General features: G+C 45.6%; 3 protein-coding genes across 5 annotated transcripts; all 3 read right to left on the reverse strand.

Moving 5' to 3' along the window:
- Positions 1-1,254: 1,254 nt before the first annotated feature.
- Positions 1,255-5,040, reverse strand: LOC109732017 (probable fucosyltransferase 8). Its single transcript, XM_040395365.3, has 2 exons — positions 3,058-5,040; positions 1,255-2,940 (listed from the first exon to the last, which is right to left on the reverse strand). Exons 1-2 carry the CDS (start codon positions 3,236-3,238, stop codon positions 1,454-1,456), a joined length of 1,668 nt encoding a protein of 555 aa, XP_040251299.1. The 5' UTR covers positions 3,239-5,040; the 3' UTR covers positions 1,255-1,453.
- A 118-nt stretch (positions 5,041-5,158) lies between these two features.
- On the reverse strand, positions 5,159-12,165 carry LOC109732018 (uncharacterized). Its single transcript, XM_020291208.4, has 5 exons — positions 11,455-12,165; positions 11,325-11,374; positions 10,093-10,219; positions 6,111-6,215; positions 5,159-6,021 (listed from the first exon to the last, which is right to left on the reverse strand). Exons 1-5 carry the CDS (start codon positions 11,855-11,857, stop codon positions 5,396-5,398), a joined length of 1,311 nt encoding a protein of 436 aa, XP_020146797.1. The 5' UTR covers positions 11,858-12,165; the 3' UTR covers positions 5,159-5,395.
- A 2,041-nt stretch (positions 12,166-14,206) lies between these two features.
- Positions 14,207-20,207, reverse strand: LOC109732019 (protein TIC 22, chloroplastic). Of its 3 annotated transcripts, none has more exons than XM_073504942.1 (9): positions 19,744-20,207; positions 19,586-19,648; positions 18,915-18,989; positions 18,023-18,067; positions 16,928-16,987; positions 16,781-16,852; positions 16,674-16,709; positions 16,510-16,587; positions 14,207-14,550 (listed from the first exon to the last, which is right to left on the reverse strand). In XM_073504942.1, the coding sequence occupies exons 1-9, from the start codon at positions 20,116-20,118 to the stop codon at positions 14,437-14,439; spliced, it is 918 nt and encodes a 305-aa protein (XP_073361043.1). In that variant the 5' UTR covers positions 20,119-20,207; the 3' UTR covers positions 14,207-14,436. The 3 variants fall into 3 exon arrangements, with proteins under 3 accessions (XP_073361043.1, XP_073361044.1, XP_020146798.1); XM_073504943.1 differs by having other exon boundaries at positions 14,207-14,570; XM_020291209.4 differs by lacking the exon at positions 14,207-14,550 and having other exon boundaries at positions 16,304-16,587; positions 19,744-20,202.
- Between the last annotated feature and the right edge of the window lie 436 nt (positions 20,208-20,643).

Consider the following 20,643-nt stretch of genomic DNA (forward strand, 5'->3'; position numbering starts at 1 on the left):
GCTTCCACCCCAGGCGCTGCACCTCGTCGTCCTTGAAGCGCTCAACGCCCAGCTAGAAGAAGGTATTCTTTGAGGTCGCACCGGATGCAAGAGAACACTGGATACAGTAGGCATCGGCTAGCTCGGAGGCGTACTCTGCATAGAACAGCTTTGCCATCTCTGACAAGCTGGCACAGTATTGTGATCAACATGTTATGAATTATTTTTGTAACTCAGCAAAAAAATATTATGTGAGAATACACGAGTAAAACAACTGACGAACTGTTTTGTTGTATGGAAGAATCAGGAGTTTATGTATGTAACAATCATCAACCAGATTATATACTAAGGCTGTAAAATTGCGTTGATGCATCCCAGTATCCATAAACCATACTATTTCGCATACAGCACCCAAAATGAATCAGATGCTGGAGATTCCGAAAAAAATGTTGTCTCACAGTTTATTAGCTACATGGAATTGGTGCAGCCAAGCAGCCTTTTTTTATGCTGAACATAAATTCAGTGATCTATGAGATCCAAAAGATGACAGTAGCCCCAGCACATCAAGCCTGGGTGTGGGGCTTCCTCCGATGGTGCCTGGCGAGACCCATGGCGGCCAGGGAAGGGATAGGAGCAGCTCTCGCAGCACAAGATTCACGGCAAGTCAGGGAGGGAGAGGAGGGGATCCAGCAGCGCGAGATCCATGTCGATTTGGGGAGGGAGAGGAGCAGCGTGTGGGAGGAGGGAAGCACACCGCGCGGCTCGTGGAGGAGGAGGGATTCAGGGAGAGATGCGAAGATCGGGGGCTGGTTAGGGTTACCTAGGCTGCCACGTGATCCAGCGCGGCGGGAGGGGCTGGCCCTGAGGAGCGATGATCCGGCGCGTCCATCGGCCGGGGGCCTGGCCAGCGCCAGTGGCTCCCTCCATCGCCGCAGCCGTCCGGGGAGGGACGCAGGCACGGCGAGGCGGACGAGGCTGGCAGCGCGATTCGATTCAGCGGGAGGCTGCATCTGAAGGAGACGACAGCGGGGTTCTCGCTCGTGTGAGTAGTGGAACATTTTTCGCTGGTTTAATTTCGTACTCCCTTCGTTCCAAAATACTGCTGCTGCCGACTTTTTGGAGAAAAAATACTTCACTGGGCCAAAAAGTCGGCAGCAGCAGATTTTTGGGACTGACTAACGGTCAGCAGCAGCTTTGTGGCGGCCTTGCCAAGGCAGGGGAGATGGCAGCCCTTGAACGGCCCGGGAAGAGGAAATTGACTATGTGCAGCCCGCATGCAAAGGAAATTTTTTTGACTGGCCCGAATTGGGTTTTCAGTCGACTGACGGTTAGTCAGTCCCTTCCTTTCTTTCGTTTCTTTCTTTTTGGCGACGACGAGCATGTATTTCAGTGACCACAAATCAAGCCTAAAAACAGCACTGTTTGGTAAACCAAATCGAAGAGAAGCCTCTGTGCAGAGAGCCAGGCAAGTTACTCAGTCGACGAGCTTGAGACCGAAATCGACATCTTCGCAGTGGCGCAGGAACGGCACATGCGCCACCGGGTCGAGATCCTGCGCGCGCCGGCAGACGAGCGACGGCGGCGAGTGCAGGCACGGCTCGATGGACGCGGGCCTGACGCACGCCACGTCGGACCTCATCTTGCTCAAGTCCAGCGGGGCCAGCAGCCTTGGGCGCAGCCCGGCGAGCGCGTGCGCCACGTACCCGAACGTGGACCACGACGTGGTGACCATCTCGTCGCAGTAGCTGAGCAGGAAGATCTCGGCGAGGGCGCGCTCGTTGTGCGCGCGCGCCTCCGTGTGCTGGTCCTGGTCGTGGCTCGGCTGGTACACGGTGACGAGCTCGCCGGAGTCGGTCGCGTTGTTGTAGTACATGGCGTGGAGCTTGTCGTAGTACTCGGGCTTCAACGACACCACCAGCACCGCCTTGACCTTGTTCGCCTTGGCCGTGCTGTTGGACGACGGCCGGACGAGGGAGGGTTCGCCGGTGAGCCGCGGCAGAAGGCCGTGCTCCCGCGTGCACCGGAGGATCTGGTCGAACATGACGTCGAACGGGACCGGGTGGTGCCACACGATCCGCACCTGCACGCCGAGGCGCTGGTCGGCGCCGGCGAGGTAGCCGTCGAAGAACCGCTGCGCGATCCCCCACGCCGGGTTGCCCGGGTGGAGGAGGTACCTGCCGAGGTGGTGGAACACGGAGCCCTTGGACGGGAACATGCGCTCCAGGTCGTCGCGGTACGTGGGCACCAGGAAGAGCGCCACGGCGAAGTAGCTGTCGGAGCGGAGCAGCATCCAGTTGAAGCCGTCGAGCGCGCGGTGGTCCTCCTCGCAGAAGGTGTGGTTCTGGAGCCGCAGATTCATGTTCTCCAGGTGGAGGTACACGTACGGCGGGAGCGCGCCGGCATTGCCGCCGTCGACGTCGTCGTAGCGGACGACGTTGTTGTGGAGCATGCTCACGTAGCTCTCCTTGGATTCCGACCCGAAGCGGACGTCCTTGTAGGGGAAGGTCGCGGGCAGCAGCCAGGAGGTCCCCGGGAAGGGCTCGCAGAAGAGGCCCTCCATCTCGGGGGGCTCGTGGACGAGGAGGACGCGGGCGGTGAGCAGCGCGTAGAGGAAGGTGGAGACGAGGCTGAGCATCCGATTGCCGAGGCCCTGGACGGGCAGCCACACCACGTACCTGCACTCCCCGCGCTCGCCGTTGCGGCCGGACCGAAGCTGCGCCATGGCCTCGCGGTACCGCGGCGTGCCCGGCCCGCACCGGCGGTGGTTGGCCTCGTACTGCCTCAGCTTGCGGACCAGATACGGCGAGACCGGGAACGGCGACGGCTTCCATCGGCTGGAGCCCTCGTAGCGGCTGCGGCACGCCGGCTCGTCGAAGTCCGGCGAGAGGAGCCCGCCGAGGAGCCGGCCGTCACGCGCCGCGCCCGGTTCCGGGGACGGCGACGAGGATGCGTTACGTGGACCTGTGATGGATGGATGGATCCGGCAAGCAAATCAATGAACCGCATGGAACACGGGGCCCCTAGCTAAGGTGGCAGCCGGCATGGGTGGGTGAGCTTCAAGGAGAGTGGGTGCCGTACTCTGCTGTTTCACCTGTGCCCAGGCCAGGGAGTCGGCGGCGATGGAGGCGGCCCGGTCGCCGAAGAGGAAGAGCAGGAGCAGCAGCGGCAGCGCGGCCAGGAGGACGGCCGTGACGGCGCCCCGGCGACGCTCCGGTGGATCTCGCGCTCCAGCAGCTTCCATTCCCGCCTCGGAACCCATACGCAATCTAGTGCTTGTTTTGTTTTGTCGAGGTCGAGGAGGTCAAGTGGGGAGGTCAACTGTTGCAGTGGATTGATATTTATGCAAAGCTGTCATGCATGGAGTAGAATGCCAGAATGGCAAAATCGGCAGATCCAAGAGTAGATCCAATATTCCCGCAAAAGAAAAAAAGAGAGTAGATCCAATAGTGGCGGGGTGGCTGTCTGTGCTGCTCATCATTATTGATTCCTTGTGCACACACATACAATGTGCTTGGAAGAGTTAGTAAAACAGTCTTGCCAAACATTGGTCGACTGAGACTTGTCTGAGTTCGATGTTATATCTATAAGACCTTACATTAAGGTCCATATAAGTTTTTTTTTCTTACATGTTATGTCACTTCACGGTTAAGATCCCATTCCAATTCCTATGTATTTACTACACCTTTCCTTTGAACAACGAAGACCTTAGTAGTAGGTTCCATTTTTCGAAGGAAACAAATGAAAACCTCGCTGGAGTTAATCCAGGCAAGGTTCTCGGTTCGGTTGAATCTTAATCCAGGTTCAACATCACCATCGCTGTACTAGCGCTACCAAACTGAATTTGTGACATTTGGCGCTTCAGTGGATTATCATTAACATTTGCCCTTTTAGTAAAAAAAAATGCAGGGACAATTTTCGTATTTGTTTCACCCATTTTTTTCAACTTTGTAGCTAATTTTCCATGAAAATTTATAAAATAATCAAAACACAACACAATCCAATAGTGATTCTGAGATTTCTAGGGTCTAGCGGACCAAGTTCCTCCCGCGGGTAGCTACTCCGGCTACAGCGGCTCTGGACGACGGACAGGAACCTGCAACACAGGTTGCGGTCCCATGTTGCGTGTCCGTTGTGCGACCAGGAGGCGGAATCTACTGATCACCTCACATGTAGTTCAAAAGATGTAGCCTGCACGGCTCAAAAAGACTAAAAACAAATACAAGTTCATAAAACAAACCACAGAAATTCACAAAATTTCACGGGGATAAAATTTGGAAGTTTAGAGAAGATAGCGGGGAGAGTTCAGATCACATTTGGAACTTTAGAACACAAAAAATATGATGCCATAAAATGATCAAAAGTTCAAGGTGTGACAAAATTGAAAGTTCAAAGGCAACATCAAGAAAAAGTTCAATGTGTGGCATTCAAAATTGAGTTTTACCGTATTCAATGCTGCTCTTAAACCATGGTGAATTTGAAAAAATGGTCAACACGATTTTTTTTTGCTCATTTACAATAGGTTTTCAACAGTATATCATTTGCTTCATTCAAATTAACGGTTTAGGACTTATGAACAAAAAACAGAGTGTAAGTGAGATGTGAAACACCCAGCAGTTCAAAAGCCACACTGAGTGCAATTCGGATGAGAAAAAAAAAAGTAAAAAAACTAAAACCAAAAAGGGGTTGCTACTAGATGTTCACGTGCTAAAGAAGAAAACAAAGAAGTTCAAAATAAAATAAAGGAGCAGTTTGATGTTTAAAAATCAAGAAGTAACGTGAAAAATAAATAGAAATTGTAAAATCTACAAAAATAAATAAATAGGAGTTAACTGAATAAGAAAAGGTTAAAAAAACTCAAAGTTAACACAGGAAAATGCGGGAAGGTCCCCGAACAAAAAATCCGAGTGTTTGGGGGAGAAAAAAAATGAAGTTCACGGTGCAAAGTTTTGAGAGGTCAGATGCAACACCGAGACAAATTCAAAAAAAAAGTATTACTCAAACAAAATTGGGAAGCTGATGATTAAAAGACAAAAGTCCGTAGTTGCAAAAAGGAACAGGGAGTTCTTTTCAACTTATGTTCTCGATCAGTGTAAAAAAAACTGTGTTCTCGATCCCTTGGTGGTCGAAGATGATAGAAGAACGCACTAACTCCTGTACAGCTGGTACAGCCGAAAATCCCTCGGAAAAATGGTTTGTTCTCTTCCTCTTTCCTTACCTACTCCATGCTAGAATTGCTAATCCTGTATAATGTGTCGCCAGTTCACAACATTTAGTAGTCACAAGGAACATTACCTATGAAAAAATGGTGTCTTTCATCCCTAATTACTGCTATTATCTAACACTGTCAGAAATTCATTAACTTAAGACAAGAAAAAGAAAAGGACATGGAAAAAGGTGTGTCTCTACAAGAGCTAGTTCACTTGGTGGAGAACTCAAACAGCATTGTATGCATGTACTTCTCACCAGGATGAACAATCACTGATGGAAAATTAGGTTGGTTGACCGCATTTGGGAAACCCTGCGTCTCAAGGCAGAGACCTGCGTGCTTCCCATAGACTGCACCTCCTTTCCCCACAATGCCAGCAAGGAAATTACCAGTGTAGAATTGCACTCCAGGAGCATCCCCCCAAATGTTTAGGACCCTAAAGCTTGACGGATCTGTCACCTTAGCCACGTGCCGCAAGCCTGACTTCACTTCGCGAGAATCATCAAGCACATAGTTGTGATCATAACCACCAGGGACTTGGCCAATCCTATCACCAATCTCACCCTCAGTCAGAAAATCAAATGGCGTGCCACTCACTTGCATAAACTCGCCTGTGGGTATTGAAATTTGATCTACTGGAGTTATCTGAGATCCCCTTATCTGGATAGAATGTGCAAGAACATCTCCAGAGTCGTGGCCTGCCAGGTTCCAGTAGGTGTGTTGTGCTAAACTGATTGGTGTGGCCTTGTTCAAAGGTGCAGCCTCCATCTCTAGCTTCAACTCCATGCTTGATGGAAGAGAATATCTGGCAGTAACAGAAACATCACCTGGGAAACCTGTTTACTTAAGAGAGATCTGTCAGATTATAGTGAATTGCAAACCTTCATATAATTAATTGTTCAATGGGAGTTAGTTACCACGGTACCTTCCTCTCCATCTTTACTATAATATTTTAAGGTGATTGATGGGGTCTTCCCTTTGTTATATTCAGTGACTTCCCATATGACTTTATCAAACCCTTTAAATCCACCTAGAAAAATTGATATCGCACAGCATTAGAGTTAGGTATGTAATAGCACAAGTAATATAGTGATTTTTTCTCTGTGCATGTATATTATGTGCATTTGTGATTATCGACCATGATACAAAAAAATTATTGATCTTGACAGAGTGCATATTCAGATAAGCCATTCTCCTTAACCCAGACTGCCACAAATACTTATTCTGCACAGCAGACGGACTAGTGTGATTCAAGGAATTTCTTACACGTTCTTGCAGCTGTTCAACATGGATGATGCTACAGAAATCAGGTTAAAGTCGGCCATGTCTATATGAACCAAACATGCATAAACAAGAGTATACCTCACAACTCACTACATCATGAGACCTTAAAATTTAAATTGGTAGAACTGGGCTTTAACCCCTAAACACTGTCACACTCCTACATAGCTCTAGCAGTGCGAAAAGGGCACAAGTTGTCGGAGTGTCAGAGAAGAGCATGGCACAGAGCCACAGAGTAACAGAGATGCAGGAGAAGGTGTTCAGGCGTTAACTGACGAAACTGAAGATGTTCGAGTCGATAGAGGGAAGCGAGGCAAGAAGGGAATCCAGTTGGCGCCATCAAGTGGATGACTTGGCATTGAGTTGCTAGTGGGTTGCCCGGAGGTCAGTAGGTGCGGTGTGGCGCAGTTATAAGCCGCTGCAGTGTACTGTTTGCAGTCATCGAATATGAAATGAATATCTGATTTCCTCCTTCCCCTGCCTCTTCTTCCTCAAGTCTCTGCTCCTTCCCCTCTGTTCTTCCTGAGTTCATCCGATCTGCTGTTACATCTAGCCCAATCATAGGCTAGGTCATAACAATTGGTATTCAGAGCTTCTTCGGTCCACTGCTGCGCTGTCTCACACTCTCTTGATCGACCGGTAAAATTTCCAAGAGCGGGTCGCTGGTTGCTTTCGAGCGATCGGGCATATATCCTATTATCAGTTAGGCCTGATTCGGGGGAGCAGCCACGGCTCCATTGTTCAAGCCTAGCGCACAGTCACAGTACATTGTTGCCGAGATCGAAAGTATGGAGGAGAAGCTGCTCGCAGAGATCAAGGACTTGTCAGACCGATTTGGTGCGCTCGATCTAGTTCAGCAGTAGATCAGTGACCTCTACACCGAGTGGGAAGCCAGGCGCAGTAGGTGGAGCACATCAAGGACAAGCTCGATCTCTTGCTCATCTTGCTTGGTCAGGTGGAGCAACAGCAGCTGCGGCGGCGGACGCCGCAGGGCCCTCACCAGCCACCGCCACGACCACCAGATCTGCAGACGGCAAGCATTTTGGGGACTCCAGGGAGCGTCGGAAGCAATCACCTACCCCATCGTCGCCCACCAGTCAGGTGTCCACAACGTCGCCTATTCCAATTACTGTGGACGCGCCTGAACCCTGAATCATCAGAGAATGAGTCCAAAGCGAAACTGGATGCCTAAAATGGAATTTTCTCAGTTTGATGGCACTGAGGAACGTGTCTGGGTTGATCTGTGCAATACTTACTTTGCATTATATCAGATTCCTGAAGGGTTTAAGGTGGCTGCAGCAATGCTGGACATGATTGAGAACACTACACATTGGTATAAGGCTTACAAACTAACAGCAAGCTGGCAAGATTGGCAGAAATTCAGTACAGATTTGTTGCAGGAATTTGAAGTCAATGTCCACAGGGACAAGTTAAGGGAATTGCATTTGCTCAAGCAAGTGGATAGTGTTGAGGAATACAAGAGGAATTTTGATCAGCTTGCGTATCACATTAAAATATATCATATATGATCCAGCTGTTGGGGGGTTGATGTTGGTAAATCAATTTATTATGGAGCTCAAACCGGAATTAATGGGTCATGTGGAAACACAGTTGCCAGATACAGTAGCTCAAGCAGCAGTGTTTGCAATGATTCAGGAAGTAGATTCTGGTAGCTCTCAGTTTTCTGAACCAATAATTTGTGGATAGGTTGCATTTGCCAAGCAGGCCAGCAAGACCAATGAGTCAGAGTGGTAAATGGGGATATATTGCATTGCAATACAGGAGTGCCTGAGTTAGTGTGGAACATACAACAAGGCTTTTTTACTCATCCAATGAAAGTACATAATCTGGAGGGTTATGACGCTGTCCTTAGAATGGACTGGTTAGCAAAGTTCAGTGTAATTGGGAAGACAAACGGGTGGAGTTTCAATATCGGGGACAAACAGTGAAACTTCAGGGAGTGGTCTCGCCATCTCTGCCCACTTCTCAGGAGGCTACTCTAGAGGAGATTGACCAGTGGCACCAAGTTAATGACATAGGGGCTCTGGCTGTGGTTTTGCCCTCTGTCAGATACTGTACATGCCACTGTGCCCATGGAGATTCAGTTAGTGTTGGAAAAAATCAGAGAAGTGTTCTAGGAAGCAAAATCTCTCCCCGCTCACAGAAGTTTTGATCATGCTTATTACACTGCTACCTGGGGCAGCCCCTGTAAATTCTAGGCTCTATAGATATGCTCCTCACCAGAAGGATGAGATAGAAAGGCAAGTGGCTGAGATGATCAAGGCAGGCATTGCTACACCAAGTATGAGCCCTTCTGCATCTCCTATTCAACTGGTTAAAAAGAAGGACAATATCTGGAGGTTTCGTGTGGATTATAGAAGGTTAAACATGGCCACAGTTAAGAACAAATTTCCACTAACCATTGTTGAGGAGTTACTTGATGAGTTAGCTGGTGCCTCTTGTTTTACCAAGTTGGGTCTTAGAAGTGGGTATCATCATACCAGGATGGTGCGAGAAGATGAAGCTAAAACTGCATTTAAAACTCACCATGGTCATTTCCAGTTCAGGGTAATGCCACTTGGTCTAACAAATGTACCTGCCACCTTTCAGTGCCTGATGAATTCCATATTCCAGCCTGTCATGAGAAAATTTGTCCTTCTATTCATGGATGGCATTTTGGTACACATGTGAGACACTTAGAGCAAGTGTTTGAGATCTTGCAACGAAACCAATTGTTTGCAAAGCAAAGTAAATGTGTTTCTGCTACCAGTCAGCTGGAATATTTGGGTCATATCATTTCTGGACAGGGAGTAGTAATGTCACTCAACTCAGAGGGTTTTGGGGCCTAACAGGTTATTATAGAGTGAAAGGCTACAGTTAATTGGCAAAACCCCTCACTCAGCTACTTCAGAAGAATAAGCAGTTCCTGTGGACACCTGAAGCACAACATGCTTTCAATCAACTCAAAGCTGCAATGGCCTCCACCTGTTTTGGCACTACCAGACTTCCAAAAACAGTTTATGATAGAGGATGTTGTTTTTGCCTCTGGAATAACTGTTGTTCTATCTCAAGAGGGGCATCCCGTACCTTACTATAGCAAGGCTTTGGGGGTTCAAAATCAAAAGTTGTCTATCTATGAAAAAGAGTTTTGAGCGACTAAGTCTTACTATTCCAAATAAGACCACAGTGGCATATTAAAATGGTAAAATGATCCCCTGCACATCCTTTTCCATTTAGGCGCAAAATATTCAGATCCTGATTTTTTGGGGGTCTAAATTCATAAAATAGAGCGTAAACTCATATCATTGGCAACTTAATTATCAATGAACCATCCAACTAAAAATAGTAGCTAATGTTTTAAAGGTGAATCTAATTACCCACATGTTCCATGGCGTCTCACTGAAGAAGATTCTCTTTTACTTATTGTATACTAATTCCGTTTATTGTATACTAATTCTGTTTAGCAGAAATATCACGGTCATCTGCAGTCTCAATCAGTCACAAATGTTTGGCAGCAGGGTAGGAGGATAAGCAAACTGCAAGCATTACATATGCCTGAAAACCTGAATAAATGAACAAACTAGAACATCTATGAATTGTAACAACTCAGGCCTCCTATGTCTTACCATGAAGAGTGTTAGGTGGGTTGTTGATGCCCAAACTATATTGCACGCCATTTAAAGTAAACTTTCCATCCTTGATTCTATTTGCAACTCGCCCAACAATGCAGCCAAAGTAAGGCGAGGTGCCATTCTAAAAATTAAGAGAACACAAACCATCAGCACCAAACAAATGTATCGATATATAAGTATAAGTAGATCTAATCATATAAGATCAGCAGTAGATATAATGCATATAAATAACAGGCACATAAGGGCATCTCGAGCCGATCCCTCAAAATTTAGACCCTCAAAATAAACATAAAATTAGAAGAATAGTATGCTAGAATGATATCTATCTTGTATGGTTTTATTCACAACACCATTATGATCGACAATGTACCCCTTAAAAATACCCCAATGAACCAAGATTGAGACATTAGACCTCTCGTAGTGGGTAGTATCATAGACTAGTTTATGATATGACCTCCCCAATGCATACTATCATACTGTCACTTCATTCATTCATTTGTAGAATCTCAATAAAAAGTTGTGGGTAGAATTTAGTCCCTCCGTCCCATAATGTAAGACGCTTTTTAACACTACACTAGAGTCAAAAAACGTCTTACATTATGGGACGGAGGGAGTATTTCTTATTAACTTTTTTTATTTGACGTGCTATGATACTGTAGCATAATACTAAATTGCCACCTCAGCTAACTTGCATAATTGGCATGCATGATACTTTCTATGATACCCCCACTACGGAAGGTCTAATAGTATGATACTAGAACTCTATCTGACATCCTTAATTGCACGGTCAGATCATCTTTCTTTTATGTGGCAATGCATTCGTATACCAGGAGATCTCAGCACAAACATTTACACTACGAAATATCAATGTTCAGGATATCAGCAACTGGTGCCATATTGGTCAGGTCCTGAGTAGGGGTAAATAGGTGAAAATTTTCCGGTTAATCGGCTGTCCGGTGACCCACCAAGTAGCAATTAACTCACAAGATGCCGATTAACTGCCCCATATTTGGAACAATGCAAACTATGTGGCGCGTGAGGGTACAATAGAAAATAAGGCCACTAGGCTAGTTGACTTCCAAAAGTCCCATAAAAATAAAGATTTCCAAAAGTCTGAAATCAAGAAACATCCCCTTTCCAGTCCTCGGACAGTAATCCTATCCGAGAATGCACCGAAATGAGCTAACCAATCGCTGCAAATCCAAAGGCACAAATGAATAACTAACCAGATACGGATCCAGGGAGTCGAATCCAAGCACCACATCAGCAAGAACCCCTGCAGAGGCACGCAGGACAGCAATTACAACCACAACCGTAAAAGAAGCAACGAGCCAGTCCGCAGCGGCGCAAACATACCGTTCTTGTCCGGGACAAGCAGCGAGGTGACGGCGGCGCCGACATTGCTGATCCTGGCCCGAATCCTGCCGTTGTCGAGCTCGAGCAGCTCCGGGGAAGGCGGCCGCGAGGGGGGCACCGGCGCGGGCACTGGGACGACGAGCCTGTCGGGCTTCTTGGTGGAGGCGCGGAGCGAGGGCGCCGGCGCGGAGAGGATGGTGGCGGAGGCGAGGAGGTAGACGGCGGCGAGGAGGAGGAGGAAGAAGGGCGGGGTGACGCGGAGGATCTTGAGGCCGGCGTGGGGCTGCTGCGGGTGGTGGTGATCCCGGAACCGGTTGGAGGCGGCGTGCTGGAGGTGCGGCCGGGTCGGGGTCCTCGGGGACAGGGAGGAATGGTGCTGCTGAGCTCCCAGCAGCTGCTCCATTTCCTTTCCTCCCCCCGGAGATCTGCTTGCTCCGGTCTTCTCGGGTTAGGCCTGATCCGGGTTAGGCCAGCGGCGCTTTCGTCGCCCCCTGGTCACTCGCATCGCGCGCCTCGCCTGGATCCCCTCGCGCGCGCCGGCTGGGTTCCCTCGCGGACCATCGCCCGCGTCGCGCGCCTAGATCGATCCACTCCTCTCTGTCCACCGCCGATCGACCCGTTCCTCCTTTGTCCAGACCCTTGCAAAGTCACTTCACACCCCCTGTTATTTTTAACACGCTCATACATACATACGCATACGCATACGCACTCACCATGAATGCACGCACACACACGCGTTATCCATATGAGCACTTCCGAGAAACCGAGCCGATACATCCTCTCACTAAACGAACGTCGTCGAAGGCTTAAAATAAATTTAAGAAAATGCAAGCACCAGAAATTTAGGATTTAAAACCTAATGGGCTAGGGATACTCATGTCCTCCTAATCCTTCGACCACATGTTGGCTCGCCTTCACACCTCATGTTGTGGTGATAAGTGACGCATTATTTGGTCGACATTTGTTGTGAGTTGGGAGTTTTGTATTTATTTCATAAACTCATTGTTTTCAAAATGTTTTATCTTTTGAATAGTGCATCTAAATCATGAACCGCTTTCACAATTGCTTTTCTTGCGTCAAATCATCAAAAGTAGGTCCAATATTAAAAGATTTGGATGAATAAAAAAAGAAAAGTTAAATAAAAAGGATAAAAAAATGAAAGCCAAAAAAATATAAAGGGAAAAAAACTAAAAACTAGAAGCAAGAAAGCGCATTTCTTTAAAAGCACAATTGTGATTTTCTTTCACTTTTTGAGTTTCACGTGGAAGCACAACTATGATTTTTACTTTTCACAAAGCATAGTTGTGGTTCATGTGGAGCACACTTCTGGTCCACACGGAAGCACAATTGAACTTTTCACTTTTTCGTGAAGCACAATTGTACTTTGATGACCCACAAGTATAAGGGATCAATCGTAGTCATTTGAATGAGTAAGAACGTCGAACTCAACGAGGAGCAAAAGGAATTGATAGACAGTTTTCAACGAGGATTTCACTGCAAGTGTTGATAGATAATGTGATGGCAATATAATTTGTAGCAAGTAACAAGTAGCAAAAGTAGTAAGGTGCGGTAAAATGGCCTGATCCGGGTTAGGCCAGCGGCTCCTTCGTCGTCCCCGAGTTTCAAAATGTTTTCTGCTTTTTGGAGCATAACTGTATTTCGAGTTCCAAACTGTGCTTTTCACTTTTTTTGTGCAACACAATTGTGCTTCACGCCAAAGCACAATTGTGCTTTTCACTTTCTCCTGAAGCACGGTGCTTCACGGTTCACGCCGAAGCAATGGGTTGCTTTTCAATTTTTGTTTGGTTGTGCTTCATGCTTTTCATTTCTGAGGAGCATGGATGTGCTTCATCATGAAGCACAACTATGATGAAGCACATCTATGCTTCACGCAAGGAAAAAGAAAAGAAAAAACCAAGAAAAAAATTCGGAAACCTGAAAAACCCAAAAACATGTGCAGAAAAAAAGTGTCCCCGAGGGTGCAACCAACACGCAACACAACACATGGTGGCGGCTGGGTGCACCATGCGGCAGTTGCTCGTGCGTGTGTGCCACCCATAGGGAATCCCCCTGATGGGGTGCCCATTGACTAGTTACTCCTTTTTTTCCGGAGACGGGAGCATGGTGACAGATCGCTCTGGGTCGTGGTGGGTTAGCTAAATGGGTTGGAAGAAGCGACCCATTTCACTAGAGGGCTCGATTTTTTTCTCGTGGAGTAGCAACCCATTAGAACAGTTAGACCAGAAATTGAAAGGTGCGGGGGAGGTCGCTAGATAGAGTAGATCTAAAGGCTACAAACACCCAAATCAGTAAAAAGGACGGCCAGGAATGTTGAGGATGTGAGAGGGCAAAGACTAGGTGCAGTTTTACTGTCCTAAATGATCAATTGTGTTGCGGCGCAAAAACCGTCAAATTGGAAGCCAAACTAAAAACAAAGTTAATTAGACATATAGTACATAAAACTCAAAAAATGATACAAACAGGATCACTAAAACTTGTGTTGCGGTTGTGGCTCGCAAGCTTCAGCGCATTGAGGTGGAGGCTGTGCTGTGGAAGTTCTCTGGTGCGAAGGGGTTGGGCGATACCTGGAGATAGGTTCTACGAACTCATAGGGTGTTGCTCTATCGATTGCGACATTGTGGTAGCCAGCCCATCATCGTCGTGTTATCCCTTATAACCGCGACTTGCCGCTGGATTCTTTGTACCCTCGCTTTCTTCTAATAAATCGACAAGCAAGTTTTTCGCGGGTTCGTAAAAAAAATTCTGAGATTTCTCATTTGCTTCTATGTTTAGAAAACAAAGAGCCATGTTGCTCTTGGTCTTCATCGAGGGGGTGCACCATGCAAACACGAGTACTTGTTACACGAACCATCCAAACAAGTCACAACATCGGAACAATCATACGATATAAGCAACTAAGCGAATAAGTAAATTGAAGTTCAGAAAAGTCTGCCATCGCCTAGTCGCTTGCAGGTGGGCCAACTAGTAGCAGAAAATACCTCCATGACCACGACCTTCCCCTGTTGACATCACTTCTCTGAACTCAGCTCTTTGCAATGGCGCCCACGATCGTGGTAAGCCACCGCATTTGATCACCTGATTTAGACGATAGAGAACTTTCTTGTCAAAGTTAACATCGTTCTGATGGCCATATAAACCAATATATAGCTAGAATAGTGTTTGTGAATATAGCGCCTTCAAACCCTTGTTGCCAATTTTCCATCATATGAGAATCCTAAAGGGCTAGATGACATAATCACATAAAGCGGGGAATATGACAGGCGTTGCACTACTGTCTGTCTTTCATCACAAAAACAAGATCTGATCTTCCACACTTCCTTTTGACGGTTTTGCTAATTCTCGGTTGACTCTGGTCGTTCATATCCATCCAAGATTTTATAAAAACTGAAAGCTGAGGTCAAACGTTGCAATTTTTTGCGCTAGTTGAACGATCATATCAGAGGACTTAATTTTCAATCAGATGAGATAATATTACACTTTTTGCACCAGACAAACAAATCGTTATAACACAGTGAACACCATTTCAGAACTGATGTATGAACAAATTTAGAAAACTAACCAAGGGATGGTTAACTATCAGCTGACCGAGACATAGGCGCTCCTTTCTTATAATTCTAGTTTCTCTAGTGAGAATAATCCCGCTCAGAAGACAGCACACAGAAGTTATCCTTGAGGGTACTTTTAATTTGAACTAAAACCACAACATTTATTTTGGAACGGAGGGAGAGAACCCGTAAGAGACAGATGCATGGACTCTACCGAGAAACAGAAGGGTTTCTAGTTGTGTTTGTGATAACCTGATCGTTTCCACCTGTTGGACCAGCTTGTTCCAAGTTAGGCCCAACCCAGATGATTGCTCGCTGGAATGACAATTTGCTAGTAATGCTACAACTTGGTTTCATTCTGGTAATGGAGCCGGGGAGAGGCCTCCCTGTTCATCTATAAAAAATGACAATTTGCTACAGTACCTCGCAACATTGCATAGGAGGATGGGGTATTTGACAAAATGGTTCAATATCAGCCCAAGTATCCTCCCAAAAGTAGTGAACTTGCGTGACATACTGGAGGTGGAACCAACCTAGCAGTAGCAGCAAAAGGAAATGCTTTGCACGCATAAACCCAGTCCAAAAACTGAGAATACCCGCTACTAAATTCCACTTGAGAAATAATCTTGTTTCAGTAAAACCCCTTCCTCATATAAATGAGCCTAAAAGCAGTTTGCTGAGCAAAGAAATGTTCTTCATCTCTATTTCTTGATACTCAAACTCCCTTGATCTTTCAGTCTACATAAAATAACCTATTTGGCAAGCCTATAAATTTCTCTTGTGGCTGGAAAAAAAATTCTCCGAGATTTATAATATCTAAAATTTATGACCTATGGCATTTGTGTCATTTACGCTGGTTCCACTTCGACCATCTTCTTTTCTTTCCATGAACACCTCTTCTAGCTTCATAGCAACCACATAAATTGCACTCCATCGCTCCCCACACACACAAAAAAAAAAGATTGCACTCAATAAAGGAACAAGATTTGGTGAAGTTTTTTGTCCGTTTGGCATGACCAGTGCGCGCGTGTAAATTCTGATGGCAAGAGGACAAAGAGAACCAAATTTTTACTAAGGCAGTATGATAAACCCAACCATGGCACGGTCCTAATCATGTTTTCTCTTTCATAATTGCAATCTTGTACAGAAAAATAATTCACATGGAGCTAAATCTTCCAACGAAGATATAGCACCATACTTTTGTCAGTCTTCTTTCTGAACATGATGTTTGTAAATCCAGAAACAGGAAACAAAATAAATAATACTATATTTCTAGAGTACAATGGCGAAAAAAATCACAGCCATATTTATCACTTGACCTTGAAAATTTTCATTACAGAGCTAACCGTGAATTATTTATTAAGAGGAAAAAAAAAGCTCCGGCAGCGGCTTAATATAGTTGATAGGCTGGCCATCACAGCATTTCAAGTGAAAAAATATGTGTGCTCAAACTCCGTGCTATCACTGCACAACAAAACTACGCTGATACCTCATTGATATGTTGGTTGAGACTCTTTCCAGGTGGTATGAAGATTAAGTCGTCCCAACCAGAATTTCTGTCGTTAATCTGTAGAATCAAGAGTTTTAGGATGTTAGTAGTCAAGCAAAGTACAAGAGTCCTGAGTGTATCTTATGTTTCTGTCACCATCTTACCTCCATTTTCTTCAAGACATCCTCCAAACTACCAACCTGAAGAAACCAGAGGGCCAAGTTTTCATGAGAGCTTAGGACAGCAATAAGAAACATATAAAATCACATACCATAATTTGCTTAGATAAGGCTGATCCTTTCGAAGATTTAGACGCCTTTCTAAGCTCTCTTTCTATGTCCTCCTGAACAAGGAAGGAAGTTGTGAAGACTTAACCAGACTGGGTAAGGTAGGTGAAAGGAAATGGAGCCTGACAAACCTTTTGAAAGTATACTGGACAATAGCGCTTCTTCTGTTTCTTAACGACCAATAGATCTGACTGCACATGCAAATCAGGTATTTTAATCATAGCAAAGGACAGTTCATCCAATGTATGTTGTTCCAAAGAAAGTTTGGACTTAGGATACAAAGCTATAAGTATCAAGACCAGGTAATAGGGGGAAAGAGGTTGGTCACATGGGGGTGGGGATGACAAATGTGCACAGAAAAAACTACTTTTTTTTAATCTTTCGGTTTTGTCTGAGCACCGACAATTTAAGACGTGCAGCATTACAAGATGAGGCACCCTGGTGAAGGTCATGAAAGGACCAGTATGGGCAAGTAACTAATGGGGGCAGGACAGGTGAACAGCTTCAGCTTTCGCGATGTGTTCAAGCCCACCTCAGCCATATAACTCATGGAAATAAACTACTCCCTCCGATCCAAATTAATTGACACGGCCTCTATACATTGTATAGAGGCCGCGTCAATTAATTCGCATTGGAGGGAGTATGTTATTCTGTTAGAAGTTTAACATATTAATCAACAAATCAACCAGTCCACATGCTAACAGATCCATTGCCGTTATTGATCAACAGATCTATAAAATTTGTTATTTGTCAACTGCAGAGGTATAGTTCACTCTTACGAGGAGTGTTATTGATCAACTGATGTAGGGTTCCAAACAGAGTGTTAATTCTTTTTTTCTGAATTCCTGATCTTGGGGAAAGATAGAAGTGACATTTTACCGTTGGTCTGTGGAGGATTTTTTCTCCACTCGCCTTACCTAAACATTGTTGCTTAAATTTTCTTAAAATATATTCAGGTGGGGAGTCTTTCCCGCCCGGTAACAGTTAAAAAAAAAGACATTTTACTGTTGGCATGCTAGTGGTAATTAATAAGAGAGTTTTAGAAACCAAAACTGGCCCAAAAAAGCAACAATCCATTTGTGGAACCCTGGTTAGAAATGCATGTAACTGAACTTAACACATTGAAAGAGATCCCATAATGTCCAACTGTCAATGAGCATCTAAAATCTAACTGCTTTTGATAAGAATATACTATTTCTTAGTAGAGCAATGCAACCATGAATTACCTGAAAAACAGGGACACCATCAAAACCAGTTAAGCCAGATTTCAACTGAAAAGCCAAAGAGTAATATTCATCATTAAGCTGAAAAAAATTCATTTACATTGGTTATATTAGATGCAGAAGACTACAGTAACCCGCATATATTATTGTTTAAGACATCAAACTTTATATAGTCATCAGCAACAAAGTACAGACCAACAGGCAAGAGTACACAAAGAAAGGCTTTACCCTCATGGAGAATCACCTTATTTGAGCCAATCCAGCCCATAAAAAAACCGGAAATATTGGCATAGACTACATTGAAAATAACACCAACCATACAAAGTCAGGTGGTGTTCCAACCGTATAGGGCAAAGTGGTAGATCTCCAAAAATTAATTCATGTGCCACTGCAACAGGCCTCTAACTTTTCCTTGCTCAAATTAATTGTTCCTTGGAACATTTGTTGTCTTTGAAGAAGGAAAATATATGTTACCTAACAAATATGAATAATGAAGATGCATTCTAAGGATTCAAAAACACATCTTGATAATACACTGGACTGATCGGCGCTATCTAAACCTTATACCCCTGATGCAGAAAAAGAAGTCAATATTAAAAACTTTGAGTGGTGACAAATAACGCAATATTGGGCAACATGCTACTCCTAGGTCATATGGATGTTTTTTGTGAAAAGTCAAAACCATGGTGACAGATTAAGTTGGTACAAATGGCAGTTCAGTGGAATCTTGTAACTTATACTTGCTGCATTACTGCTTTGAAGAGCAATTTAGTTACATAATGAATTTGACTATACTTATTCAGAAGAGACAGGAAAGGGTGGGGGGTGCTTAAAAATGGTACACATTTAGATAAGATAATAGAAGAATAAGAAACAGTTCCAGCAAGAATCAAACCTGCAGTGCATTCTTTATTTGAAGTGGATCAGGTAAGAAGCGGAATGCGATACCTTCGGCCTTCAACATATAAACCTGCATTCGAAGGGCAGCATAAGAAATATTTACATTCCAAAACATCAAACAATATCAGTATGGTTCAAGATATACAGTTACACACATTGGCTTAATTAGAGGCTCATTATCTCAGTTGTGGTAAGGCACAAAAAAGTATGCTCATCCACTTAACTAGTGGTTCACTTGCACATTGTGCCTAGTCCTTACAACCGTGCCAACTGTCAAAGTAGGGTTGGTGTGGGTTCGCAGACCCACGCAACTTGCATCCGTGGATGGAGTAGAATGATAAGTTGTATCAGGGCTAGCCTAATGAGACAAACCTAAGCTAGACTAGATAAATTGGCGACAGTGTGACTTATGAGAAACGATTCCTTTCCTCACACACCTCCTTCTAAGGAATCTAGTTCATATTGCCAGTGGTTGAGACGTCATTGAGTTCCTAATTTTGTATTGCATCACTTTCGTACTTCTGCCGCAACATAAACTCACTACTTAAGTCAGCATAAACCTCAATCCCCCATAAACTCTCTTGCAGGATTGCTCCAACAATCATGACTCGGAAAAAGGATTGCCCCTGGCATGATCTATCACATGAGATACCAATTTAAGCTCACCTGATCTAGCGTAATCGGCACCACTTTTGCCCCCTTCCCTAACACCGGCTGCCGCGTCCTCACCTGCACCACGCAACCTCCAAAACCGTCAGTAAAAGCATAAAACCAAGAGTCAAAACCAGCAGGTGTCGAGAGAAGGGCGGGCGGGGAGGGGGTACATGGGAGAGGAGGGCGTCGGCGTCCTCGGAGCGGAAGCAGAGGAGGCCGAGGGAGCGGAGGCCGGTGGCGGGGTCGGAGACGAGCACGAACTCGTTGCTGGAGTTGCAGACGGTGAAGACGGGCGTGCCGGTGAGCGCGCGCGCGACCTCGTCGGGCCCGAGCGCGAGGGGCTGGGCGGCGGCGCCGTGGGGCCCCGGCGGGCGCGCCGCGGCGAGCGCGGGGCGCGGGGCGGCGAAGCGCGAGGCGAGGCTGGAGAGGTGGTGGTGGAGGAAGGAGGAGGCGGCGGCGAGGGGGTTGGGGGGCGGGGAGGGGTATGGGGAGGGGTCGGACATGGGGGCGGCGGCGAGCGGGAGGGAGGAGTTGGGCGGCGGCATCGGGTTCGGCTGGCCGCTCTCGGTGGCGTCGGCTTCCGTTTACGGGCGCTCTGGTCTGGTCTGGTGGTGGAGTGCGGCGCGAGGTTGGCTCATGGCTGGCGTCGCCGAGGAGTTGGGCCCGTTTCGTTTTTCATGTTTTATTTATAACAGATTTAAAGAAAAAGAAACTATGAAAGGGGATTTAAATACTCTAACTTGTCCCTATGAATGTATCTGGACGTATTCCGGTGAAACATATATCCGTCTGAGCGACAAGTAATAAAATATTACCTTCGTATGTATGTATTTAAACGTCTATATCTAGACACACGTATCTTACCTCTTGGTTTTCTAACACATGTCTAGATACATCCGTAAGACAAATCTAAAACAAGCCTTTTGGGGTGGAGGGAGTAGAAAATTAAGGATGTTAGAAAATATGTTCTAGAAAATGGAAAAAATAAAAATGTGTGTATGTATGGAATAAAATGCGCATCGCACCTTTAAAACATATTCATGTACTATATAATTTTATATTCATCTATC

Source organism: Aegilops tauschii, chromosome 7, assembly GCF_002575655.3.
Source record: "Aegilops tauschii subsp. strangulata cultivar AL8/78 chromosome 7, Aet v6.0, whole genome shotgun sequence".
NCBI classification, from domain to species: domain Eukaryota; kingdom Viridiplantae; phylum Streptophyta; class Magnoliopsida; order Poales; family Poaceae; genus Aegilops; species Aegilops tauschii.

What these genes read in the sequence shown, in the direction of transcription:
- LOC109732017 (XM_040395365.3), bottom strand. Translation starts at nt 3,238, where the DNA reads ATGGGTTCCGAGGCGGGAATGGAAGCTGCTGGAGCGCGAGATCCACCG. An exon ending in GGCACAGGTGAAACAGCAGA is followed by an intron (nt 2,941 to 3,057) that starts GTACGGCACCCA and finishes CATCCATCACAG; the next exon opens with GTCCACGTAACGCATCCTCG.
- LOC109732019 (XM_073504942.1), bottom strand. Translation starts at nt 20,118, where the DNA reads ATGCCGCCGCCCAACTCCTCCCTCCCGCTCGCCGCCGCCCCCATGTCC. An exon ending in CCGACGCCCTCCTCTCCCAT is followed by an intron (nt 19,649 to 19,743) that starts GTACCCCCTCCC and finishes TGCGTGGTGCAG; the next exon opens with GTGAGGACGCGGCAGCCGGT. An exon ending in TCAACCAACATATCAATGAG is followed by an intron (nt 14,551 to 16,509) that starts GTATCAGCGTAG and finishes CGTCTAAATCAG; the next exon opens with GTGATCAAATGCGGTGGCTT.
- LOC109732018 (XM_020291208.4), bottom strand. Translation starts at nt 11,857, where the DNA reads ATGGAGCAGCTGCTGGGAGCTCAGCAGCACCATTCCTCCCTGTCCCCG. An exon ending in GCTTGTCCCGGACAAGAACG is followed by an intron (nt 11,375 to 11,454) that starts GTATGTTTGCGC and finishes GTGCCTCTGCAG; the next exon opens with GGGTTCTTGCTGATGTGGTG. An exon ending in ACTCCCTGGATCCGTATCTG is followed by an intron (nt 10,220 to 11,324) that starts GTTAGTTATTCA and finishes CTTAATTTTTAG; the next exon opens with AATGGCACCTCGCCTTACTT.